Source organism: Dermacentor variabilis, chromosome 9 (genome assembly GCF_050947875.1).
Source record: "Dermacentor variabilis isolate Ectoservices chromosome 9, ASM5094787v1, whole genome shotgun sequence".
In the NCBI taxonomy this organism is placed as follows: domain Eukaryota; kingdom Metazoa; phylum Arthropoda; class Arachnida; order Ixodida; family Ixodidae; genus Dermacentor; species Dermacentor variabilis.
In genome coordinates, this window is record NC_134576.1 from 5,074,502 (window position 1) to 5,086,642 (window position 12,141).

At 50.0% G+C, this 12,141-nt stretch overlaps 1 protein-coding gene across 1 annotated transcript in view; it reads right to left on the minus strand.

Annotated features, from left to right (window-relative positions):
• Window positions 1-1,794: 1,794 nt before the first annotated feature.
• Window positions 1,795-12,141, minus strand: part of LOC142558590 (ferredoxin-fold anticodon-binding domain-containing protein 1 homolog) — a 161,735-nt gene continuing 151,388 nt past the window's right edge. The window contains exon 5 of the mRNA XM_075670736.1: window positions 1,795-2,090. Coding sequence (XP_075526851.1) covers window positions 1,886-2,090 — 205 coding nt within the window. The 3' untranslated portion in view covers window positions 1,795-1,885. The remainder of the gene's footprint in view (window positions 2,091-12,141) is intronic.

The following is a 12,141-nucleotide window of genomic DNA, read 5'->3' on the forward strand; positions in this document are numbered from 1 at the left end:
TGTTTATAAATACGTCTAGAAAAGCAAATAATTCGGCGTTGATGGCTTCAAAATTTCCTTTCGCGTAGTCTCGAAAAGATTTGAATTTTTTACCGGTTTTTGGCCGCAAAATATTTATGTCGAACGAAAGTGCTGAATGGTCGCTCAAGCCGGGTAAATAGGTGATGTCGGAAACTAGGTCAGGCCGCGATGTTAATACAAGGTCAAGTGTGTTCTCAACGGATTCGGTAGTGCGTGTGGGTTCAGTAACAAGTTGTGAAAGTGAAAAGACAGAGCACATGTCTAAGAACTCATTGGCTAATGAAGAAAAAGGGTGTAAAGTTGGAGGTTCAGTATTCCATATGATGTTCGGTAAGTTAAAATCGCCAAGCAAAAATAAAGGTAATGTAGGATGACGAGATGTAACAATATTAATGACATCATGCATCTCATTTACGAAATTAGATGAATAAGTTGGGGGGCGGTAACAAACGCCAATGATTATCTTCTGGTGATTTATTTCAATGATGGCCCAAACCGTTTCGAGGTCAGTATTGACATGAATACACTGAGATGGGAAATCTTTAGAAATGGCTAAGAGCACGCCGCCTCCCTGACGCTTTGTACGGTCACAACGATACAGTGAAAAATGGTGTGCGGTTTGAAGAATTTCGTTATCGTGAATCTGTGAATGTAGCCACGTTTCGGTAAGCACAAAAATGTCGGCGTTGCAAGTATCCAATGCAGATGCTAAGGAAGTGCGCTTATTCATGACGCTTCGAATATTTGTAAAGAACACAGATACTATGCGTGATTCTCGTCCACATCCCCTCACGTTTTCCTAACTGGGCACGTGCTGGGAATTTGGATGCCCGCCGTTATCTCGTGGTTCATATGGCGCATGCTCGTTGACGGTGTCTGTTGCCGGGTCATAGACGAACTGTTTTTTATTCATTATTAGTTTGGTGTAGCTTAACTGGAAAGGGCGTGGTTGGGGCTGGCTTGTAGCGCACTCAGTTAGTTTTTTTACGGACGTGACGGGTGGCGGGCGAAAAATCTTCGGAGGCAGAAATACCCTTTTCTTTCAGCTGTGCGCGCATAGAAAGTACTTTGTCTTTTATTTTCGTGTTGGTGAATTTAACTACAATTGGGCGACACTTATTAGGCGTGTAGTGACTAATGCGATGAGCACGTTCGATTGCCGTGTCAGGCAGGCTGTCGATTACACCGGTTAGTGCTTCTCTTATGCGTGATTCGGACTGTTCCCACGATTCCCGAGAGTCACGGATGCCATGAAATATGAGGTTGTTGCGTCGCGATCTGTCCTCAAGTTCGTCAACGCGCATTAGTAAAGAGTCTAGCCGAGTTGTTTGGGCTTGAGCGGACGCCTGAATGCCAGTCATTTCATCGTGGAGATGGTCTAAAACATTTGTTTTTTCTTCAAGGTTGTCTAATCTTTTCTGGATACATTCCATTTTTGTCTCGATGTTCTTTTGACCAACCTTAATAGCCTTGACGTCGTTAACCAACTCGGCCTGACCCTTAGCAGATTGTACAGAACGAGCCTGAAGGTCTTTTAACAGCCGGAAAAGAACTTCCGTCTGCTCAGAAGGATTTGATGGCAAATTCTGCAGATCGAGTAATGCCTCAGTACGCGTAGTAGGACCGGGATTAGTTTCCACGTCACCTGAGCACAATAACAGCAACGCCATATAGAAACAATCTGCGACAATTTCACAGAGCACTTGTTGGCACGGAAGCAATAGCAAAAATGGGTCGTCACTTTTCTTAGCATAAAGCGAAACGTTTTTACAGACCTGCGAAGTGGAAAGGTGCGCTGTATGAGCCATGGTGCTCCAAATGCTGCTTCCGTGCCAACTAAACGGACTGACGCTCGGACAGCCGCTTAAGTTGCCACTGCGATGTGACGACACGGTTGACGATGATGGTGCGCAGAAGGCTGGGCGCAGTAGTTGTAGTGGGTCGATGTGGAGATAGTTGCCGGTCTGCTGGTAGATTGTGGCCTTGCTTGATAGTAGTAGTGGTTGCGAAGGGTCATACTCCGAATACGCTGTGCACGGACACAGCAGCAGCAGGAACGCGAAGATCGCCTGCGAAGTGGAAAGGTGCGCTGTATGAGCCATGGTGCTCCAAATGCTGCTTCCGTGCCAACTCAAAAGACCATTCCACAGTTAAGCGCAATCCCCGTCCGCTCCTTTATTACTTACGGGAAGGAGACAACAACTGGAGTGATTTCCGACGTGGAGCTTGAAATCAAGCATGCGGACCTCAAGAGTCTTTTGGCGTCATCAGTGCAAATTCTCGAGATTCACCGCTTGGGGCACTCCCGATGTATCAAGTTAACGTTTGCTTCTTCGACATTACCAGCGTCTGTCAAAGTGGGATACGTTATACACCGAGTACGACCATTCGTTCCGAGGCCTATTCAGTGCCGGAAATGTCACAAGATAGGACACGCGAGCGCTGTTTGTAGAAGCAAAGCCACCTTCTCTCGTTGCGGTGGAGAGCATGATACCACCGACTGTGAGGCGTCCTCATTTAAATGTCCCAACTGTACTGGCTCTCACGAAGCGACTTCGAAAGAATGCCCGAAGATGAAACAGGAGGTTCGTATTCTTCGAAAATGGCAAGAGACCAATCTTCCCGTAAAGAGGCTACTCAATCGGTTCGCCAAAGTGACCAACGCTCGCGACAGAAGTACCACAAAACCATTTCAGGAGAACTACCTAGCGTGGCACAGGTACCACGCCTGTGCGTGCATCGAGGACGGTAACGGCGTCTACTGATAATTCAAGGTCGACGAAAGCACGCGGCAAACATTCACCTCCACCGGCTGAGACAGACAAGGAATGGCCTTTGCTGCCCTCTAGGCCCAAGGCCATGCCAGCGGGCACTAGCAGTCTTCTGCGCCATGAAGCCAAGAATTATAGGGCCAATAAAACCTGTGACACTACGGGCAAGCAAGGAGATGAACACAATAAGGAGAGTGTACAAAAAATGCTGAAGCACCTAGTAGAATCAATGCGCGTGATTCTCGGTGGTCTCGAGACTCCGGCCGCTAAAAGAGCCCTACAAGTGCTCGCCGTGCTAGAGCCGCTTATCGCAGCTCTTTATATTTGTTTGGCGCTTGTGCTGTTCACACAGGGGAGGCCCACACCAGCTTCGTCCTAACGCCTCTATTCTTAAGTTCACTCAAATTGGTGACTACAGACTTGATGCGAAACCTGATTGGCTGCATGGCTTCATGGATGACATTTCTGAATGTTTATCATCAAAGTGCTGAACTTGCTTTCACCTTTGCGCATCCCTCTTGCTATGTCATCATCATCCCTCATCACACCTTTATGTTCCCGTTCCCCCTCCCCCTGTGCAGAGTAGCAAGCTAGAGTGCTTTAGCTTAGGCCGACCTCTCTGCCTTCTTTCAATTAAATTATCTCTCCCTCTCTTTGCTGAACATGAAGTTCAAATGCCAGGATTATGTACTCTTGAATAACGTTCTACGTGCTGCATATACCCCAACCACTGTCAAAAGCAGGAATACTACACGTCGGTCACTGACCTGCAAGGCATTCATTCTACAAATTCTCAAACAACGGTTTCGGCCTGCGATAGCATGTTAGCGTGATTCCGCCAGAGGGGAAAATTTCTTGCGGATATTCTTTCATCCGTTGCTATTGCCGTCACGCGGTACATTGCGTTCAGCGTTGCATGCGCTTTAATTTCACGAGTTTCAGTTCCTCGAGTCCCACCTGGCCACAGCAACATCCGGGAGAGCACGATCCAGATAACACAGCGCAACACGGAAACCTGCCCACACGACACAAACCTGCCCACACGACGCCTTTGCCACGGTATACGAAAACTATACAGAGCAACTCGTGTGAGCGTACAAAACCACAACAATGTCGCCATTGTGGCCCGATAACATGGCACAATAGGGAAAAAACGCAGCCATTCCACTCTGAATGTGGGCTACCAGCGGAGCTGTAAAAGAAAGACAAAGCACACCACTGAGGGTAAAAGTTTCCGCGCTTGTAGTATACTCTGCGAACACGCACAATCTCTGCTAATATCGGCTCAACCTGTCATGGTGTTCAAACTGAAACGTGCCAAGTGTCTCAAGATGCTGGCTCGCCCAGGAAGGCGCCGACTAGTGCGGACGTGGAAAGATCGGTTCCCGCTTTCGTAAATATTTTCGGTCTGCTTTTTGTGTCACCTACCGCGGAAATGCACGCCATTCGACACGGTTTCTTCTGAGGACTTCCTTCGGTGAGTGGCCTTTGCGCGGAAACCGTGGAACTTTTTGTGTAGACCACGCCGCGGCGACGCTAGGCGCGGGTAGGCTTAGGCCTAACCCGACGAAGAGGGGCAGTATGCCCGAAGTAGAAATGGTGGTAGCAGAGGAAATCTCCTCCGAAGAAGCCAACAGCCCAGGCTGGACGACAGCGTTGGGCAAGAACAAGAAAGCCCGGCAAGAAACACCAGTTTCAACGAGCAAGAGAGCTCACGTAGGCTCGAAGGGTGGCTGCCGCACGGCTGCCCCGCAAGGCGTGTTGCAACGTCTCGCAGCCTCGTCGAGGCTCCCCAGACTACCTAGGGAGCACATACGAATTATTGTCCGCCCAAGGGGCGGGCTTGACGTCAAGAAGATAAGCCAAATCAAGCTGGCTCAAGCCTTGGCCATGGCGGCTGCACTAGCCCCCACAGAAACTGAGGGCGACGTAATCTGCCCTAATTTCACTCAAAACGTTCTCGTCGTATCCACCCCGGAGAAGAAGAACGCCGCCGCTTATGCAGGAATCCAGGAAATCCGCATAAGCGAATGACTGTACAAAGTGGCCGCATACATAGCGGCCCCAGACAACACCTGCAAAGGGGTCATACGAGGGGTCGACGCAGACATCAGCGAGGCCCAACTCCAGCGCATGATCGTCAACCATCGTAACCCGAAGGCTCTGGAAGTCAAACGAATTAAGAACACCACCACAGTGGTTGTCCTCTTCGACGGCATGAAAGTGCCTAACTATGTCATGTGCGGCGTCAGCCTTCTGCGCTGCACGCTCTGCAAACGCCAAACCGAGGTGTGCTACGCGTGTGGCGGCTTGGGACATCGCGCGGACGTCTGCCCCAACCCCACCAATGAGGATTGCCGGGGCTGCGGACTAAGCTCACCACCCAATGACCACCAGTGTTCGCCGAAGTGCGCCCTTTGCGGAGGCCCGCATCTTACGGCGGACAAAACGTGTAAGCAGCGCTTTCAAGTCCCATACGTCGTACGCAGACGCCGACGGCGCCGTAAGCGCGCCAACAACAAGCACCAGCAGCAACAGCTGGCCAAGGAGAACAGGCCACGTGGCTCCAGCGCGGCGGGAGCCCCCAGGAGGGAGCGCTCCGTCACGCCCTCTGGTCGACAACGCAGCCTCTCCAGAGGGCGCTCTTGTTCCCGAGGGCACTCTAACTCCCGGGTTCGGATCCAGGAAACGCCAACCTGGGCCGATCGTGTCAAGTCGAAGCAGACGACGCCGGCTTCAAAGGTAACGCAGGCAGCATTGCCGGAGCATAAAGTTGATCCCAGAGTCGCTCAACTCATGCAAGAGAACGCTCGACTCAAAGCAGAAATGCAGCAGATGAGGGCCGACTTTGAGTCTTTCCGTAAGTCGTACCTCTCGCAAGTCGAGAAGCAACAGGTGCCCCCCTCAGGGGAGCCACAGCCGCGCCCTCAGAGGGGGACGCTGACTCTATGGAGACTGAGTCCAATAACAAAGACTTAGAAAGCATGCAGCGGGCAATTCAGCAGCTCGCTGAAAGCGTGACTGTCCTCCTCAAAAGGATGGCGTCCCTGGAAAGTGCACAGGCCGCGTTAGCTACAGCTAGACAGCCTTCGAGGGAGCCCCGTCGGGCACCTTTACCCGCAAGCACCGTCCCCGTCAACAAGACGGTGGAATGGCCAATCCAAGGCAATCACCATGGCGGTCAATCCCAATAAGTTGGTTGTGTGGCAGTGGAACTGTGCCAGTTTCCAACGGTGCAAAGCTCCGCTGCAGCAATTCGTTTCGGCACAGGCGGTCAAACCGCACGTAATTCTTTCACAATAAACTCTCGATGACGCGCCCACCTTTCCGGGATACCGGGTTGTATCGATACGGGAGGAAGGAAATCGGGGTTTAGCAACCTTGGTCGCACGGAAGTGCTCCTTTCAAGTACACAAATTACCAATTGGCAAAACTAGGGCGGAAATCATTATGGTCGAAATTATCCCTAACAATTGGCTTAAGAGCAGTGTCTTCCTTTTAAACATATACAGCTCGCCGTCGGATCAACGGCAGCCATTCGCCACGATCATGACAAAGGCGGTGGCCCTAAGCAAGTGAGCCCCCATAGTGATAGCGGGTGACTTCAATGCCCCCTACAATGCCTGGGGATACCCCCGCCAATCCACCAAGGGCAATCTCCTTGTCCAGGCAGTTGCTGACTGCTCACTGGAATTGATTACGGCTGCTCAATACTTGACGCGAACCGGCACGTCGGTAGTCCTGGCGTTCGTCAAGAACGCCCCCGGAGCAGGATGGCAAAATTTGCAAGAGAACCTGGGCAGCGACCACTTCATTGTGGAGATTACCCTAACGATTAGCACAGCCCCTACCAGGGAATTTAAAGTGACGGATTGGGATGCCTTCCGGAAAATACGGAAGGCGGACCAGACCGACTACGATAATCTCGATAGTCTGTTCACAAGACTACAGAAGGACGTACAAGCTGCGACCAAGGTGGTTAAGACCGATCTAAAGGTAGATCGTATGGACGCGCGCCTTGCGCACCTCCTAGAAGCCAAAAACTCCATCCTGCGCCGCTGGAGAACGCACAGACTCCACCGCCGGCTTCGTAAGAAAATTGCGGAGCTCAATCGTACAATTGAAACTCATTCCATCGAACTGTCCAAACAACAATGGAATGAAGTGTGCTCCTCGGTTGATGGGCAGATGAGAACGGGGGGCAAATGGAACCTGCTCAAACACTTACTCGACGATTCGCAAACCAAAAGCAATCAGAGACTAGCCATCGATCGCATAGTTCATAATCAAAAGGCGGTGGGCGTATTTGAACACGTCCTCTTGCAAGAGTTGGCCGAAAAGTATCTTCCGCTGGGCCACTCCGGTGACGGGGATTATCCTTGTTATCAGGGGGGAGCGGTGGGGGAGCTCGACGCCCCCTTCACGGAATCCGAAATCTGGGAGGTGCTGCAAACGCTCAACGGTCGCTCTGCACCGGGCCCGGATGGCATCTCCAATAAGCTCCTCCGGAACTTGGACGAACAATCAGTTGCGCTGCTCACCGGGGAGGTCAATAAAATTTGAGAAACGGGCCTAGTCCCCGACTCCTGGAAATCAGCCTCAGTGGTGCTCATCCCGAAACCAGGCAAACCTCTTGCGCCGGAGAACATGCGACCCATCTCGCTTACGTCCTGCGTCGGTAAGGTGGCCGAACATGCCATTCACAACCGTATATGTAGGCACATAGAAACTAATGAGTTATCCCTTCACAACATGGTCGGCTTTAAGCCGGCACTCTCCACACAGGACGTCATGTTACTTATAAAGAGGCAAATCGTTGATGACGTCACTAGAGACACTCGGGGCATCCTTGCGCTAGACTTGTCCAAGGCTTTTGATAACATCTCGCACCGGTTCGTGCTAGACGCCATCTCTGACCTGGGCCTGGGGCCACGATTCCATGCGTACGTTAGCTCCTCCCTGAGGGATCGAAAGGCCACTGTCAAAATAGGGCAAATCAAATCCAAGGAATTTACATTGGCAGTCAGAGGCACCCCGCAAGGGGCGGTCATCTCTCCTCTACTGTTTAACATCGCCATGAAGGGCCTCTCGGACAGACTGGCCACAGTAAGAGGAACGGGTCACGCCCTCTACGCGGATGATATTACCGTGTGGTGCATGGGAGGGTCTGACGCTGCAGTTGAGAGTGCGCTCCAAGAGGCGCTCGACATCACAGAACACTTCCTACTAGACACGGGCCTGAGTCTGTCACCAACCAAGTCCGAACTTCTATTGTATAGGCCCACCCGACGGGGGGTTAGGTGCTCCACACCCTTAGATCAAGTTCCCATAGCCCTCTATACGAGGGGCGGACAACAAAATTCACAGAGTGGATGCCATCAGGGTCCTCGGACTCTTGCTGGAATCTCGCGGGGGCAACTCACAGACCATAGCCCGCATTACTTCGAAGACGGAGAATATGCTTCGGCTTATCCTCAGGGTCACGAACCGCAGAGGGGGTTTAAGCGAGAGCAATCTACTCAGCCTCTACCACGCGTTTCTGATGAGCCACGTTAACTATGTAGCCTTCGCGTTGCGCTGGTCTAAACGGGATGAGGCCAAAATCGACGCCCTCATGCGCAAAAGCATCAAGCGCGTGCTGGGTTTACCACTCACTACCAGCACCGCGCGTCTCATGCAACTAAGCGTGCTCAACACCCTATCAGAGGTGATCGAGGCCCAACGAGTGGCTCAAATAATTCGACTATCATCATCGCGAGCGGGGAGACGCATCCTCGAATCCTTTGGATGCGGTCACCAGGAAATCACGGAGCGCAACGTGACCCTATCACCCATGGTCCGAGATACGTTCAAGGTAGATCCCATGCCACGTAACGTCCACCCTCAATACAATGTAGGGCGCCGGGTAGCCAGGGCTCGTTCCCTGTTAAAAGCGGCTGCTGCCACTCCGAATCTGGCATGTTTCGTTGACGCCGCCCAGTACGAGTGCTCTGATCATTATGCCGTAGTTTCGGTTGACTCCAATGGCACTCTGATTAATTCAGCATCCGTGCGGAAGGTTTCTTCAACAGTAGCCGAGCAGGTTGCTATAGCTATAGCACTGAAGGACCCTCTACGTTCCAATATCTTTACAGACTCCAGATCGGCAGCCCGAGCTTTCGCCTCCGGCTCGATCTCAAAGGAGGCGGCGGCCATCCTCGGCAGCGAGGGGGCTGCTGGTTTTCATAGCATCAAATAGTTCCCAGCCCATATGGGAATCAATGTACACTCTGAGCTTGTTAACGCCAATGAGTTGGCCCATGACTGTGCGCGAGGTCTTACACACCGCGGCGGTTCAGGTGGACTCACGGGTGGCGACTTAGGGCTGTACAGGGATTCGCTTCTCACCTTCCATGAAATCTTGACACATTATCAACTTGCTCGGCGGGCCTTTCCGCTACCACACCCTAAACTTACTAGACCACAATCGTCGGCGTTTCGCATGCTTCAAACGGGGTCATTTCCCTCCAGGGGCAGATTCAGTCACTTCGCGCCTAATGTAGAACTCCACTGTCCAGACTGTGGGGAAGCGTACTGCTCCTTGTCCCATATGCTCTGGCAATGCCCTGCGTTACGCTGCTCATCGCTAACCACTCTAACCGACTGGGAGGCAGCCCTTAAGAGCGGCGACCTCTCAGAGCAACTACGGGCTTTCCAGAGGGCCTGCGACAGGGCGGAGGACCACGATCTTCCGACCCCGACGTGGGTGCGGCCCGCGACGGCTACGGGGACTCCATGAAAAGGGAAGTACCCTAACGCCGGTTCCTCAGGACCATTAATAAAGTTCTTTGTCTGTCTGGCTCGCCCACAAGAAATTCATAAAGGCGTTATATGGCGCTTGTCGAAGCATGCGTCTCTGGCGTAGTCGTTGAAGACCTTAACCCTGCAAAATCGCCAGGACTTGACAGCTTAACAGCAGCTTTTTACAAAGCCTTCTGCTCACAGATAGCCATTGTATTAGGACATGTTTTTAAGGAGCGTGTATCAAGAAGGTCATTTGCCATTGTCTTTAGGATGGCGTATACAGTCTGGATACCAAAAAGCGATGACGCGAATAAACTTAGTCACAGGCTACAGACAGATTACGCTGACAAATGTATATTATAAAGTTTTAATGAAGATATTTGCGCAAAGACTACAAAACGCTATTGGTGCTTTAGTAGGATCATATCAGACGTGCGGGATAAGAGGGACGTCTATATTTATTAATATTCATGTGGCTCACAGCATACTTGAAACTTAATTGTGATGCAAATTTTAGGGAAGTCTTTATTTACAAATTGATCTAGGAACGACATTCGACAGACTATGTCACAATCTCCTGTTTTCAATTCTTGAGTATGTCGGAGTAGGATCACGGAGAGGGAGTTGCATACAATAATTGTACAACTAACCTCATTACCAACCATGAGCTAACTGAAAGGATTGAAGTGTGTTCGTCAGGGGTGCACCTCTTTCGTTCGCAATAGGTTCCCTGTAGAAAAATATATCGATAGTCCGGACGTGCGTGGCTTCAGCCTAAATGAGTGCGAAGTGCATCTGATGTTGTTTTCAGCGCTGATAAGGTGATCGTTCGAACTACTATATGAGAATTATGCGTGAGTTTTGTTACATAAAAGACACTGATATAAAACTGAATAAGTGTGTCGCTTTATGGCATGGTCGGTGGCAAACAACGCCGCATGTTTTTGAAGGTACGCAGTGGACGCTCTCACCTGGGATTTATCTTGGTGCACCGTTAGGCACGCATCGAGACACCAAAGATTTATGGAATGGAAAGGTGCAGGAATTAAAAGCTCAAACTGATAAGTGGGCCAGGCGTGACCTTTCAATATTCGCACATGCGGCTATTTGCAGAATCTTTTTGGTGAGCAAGCTGTGGTAGCTCATGCAAGTCCTGAGCTGTTCCCGCTTCAACTTTAAGAAATTCCATAGAGCATTCGCTGTGTTTGTGTGGTAGTCAGAATATGAAAGAACAAGCAGGAACAACTTGTTTCGCAAGTTAGGTCAGGGGCTTGTCATTACCGAACTTACATTTAACGCAACTGGTTTCCAGATTTTTGTTCTTGCGGGACATGACAATTTTCTGCGAACAGTTATTTAAGTCCGATTGAGCGATGCCTTACCTCACTTTGTTGTCTCGATGAAGGAGGGTGGGTGTCACGGAACGAGTAAATTTCTACGTGAGGTGGTCGTGACATTTAGATTTTTAAACCACCACTTTTCCATAGAACATTTGGCTACACTGACACGTAAGCAGATAAGCTCGGATTTAACAGACATTATATTCCCAGAACCATTGTATTGATTAATGTACCGCAAAGGCCATGGGAAAGGTATGCTAAAACGCGTGAAACTAATGATGGTGCCAGGGGGAGTGAAAATATTCTTTTTTAAACTAGGTACTAATACATTGCCTGTGAGAACATGGCTAGAAGAAAAAAAGAATATTTACCGGTGGGGGCTAACCGTTTAATTTGCAAGAAACCCTAATCTATAGAACACGTTTTTCTGACTGTTGGAGCGCGGATTTTTGGGATATTATGCCAATAACTATTTTAAAAATAATACCGTTAACAGCACATGGTATTCGTTATTTAGCTCCAAGGTAAGATAGTATACCTTATGTTCTTTCTTCTCGGCCTTCAGAGCATCCGGAGAAACCGCATGGCTGTGAGAAATTGTGATATAAATCTGAGAACAGTAATCTCTTTACTGAAAATGTGGGTGAACTAGGTGAAGTGTTTCAGTAATTAACGTACGACGTTGAACTGTTGTTATTGATCTCAAAATGAAAGTTTCGTAATCTCAACCGCAAGCTGAAAGCGCAATGGTGGGAAAGGAAATATTGTCAGCTGGTGGCAGCAAGGTGTATTGATGTATTTGCCGAATGTCTGGAAATAAAGAAAAAAATGCGCCCGCGGTGTAATGGTTTCAGTGTCGCGCTTCTGTGCTAGAGGTCCTGTGTTCGAATCTTGCCGGCAGATCCTTTTATTAATGTTTATACAGTTATTTATCACACAGCCCTTCGTTGAAAATAACGCATTGACAAAGTCGAAGAGATGCGCTAAAGCCAGAATGAAGTCTAGGCAAATCCATGTTCTTGTCATAATTCGGATGCGGGCTGAACCGTCCCGATTGCAGCTTCCGTAGGCACTAGCGCTGCAGTTCCCTCCAGTAATTATATGAAACTATGTACTGGGTGGCTTCTTAGCTTTGACCCTGCTACGCCAGGTGTCAGCACATTTATTACTGGGTTGTTTCGCCTCCTCACAGAGGGCACTGGAGCCTTGAGCACGGCCGCTGGATA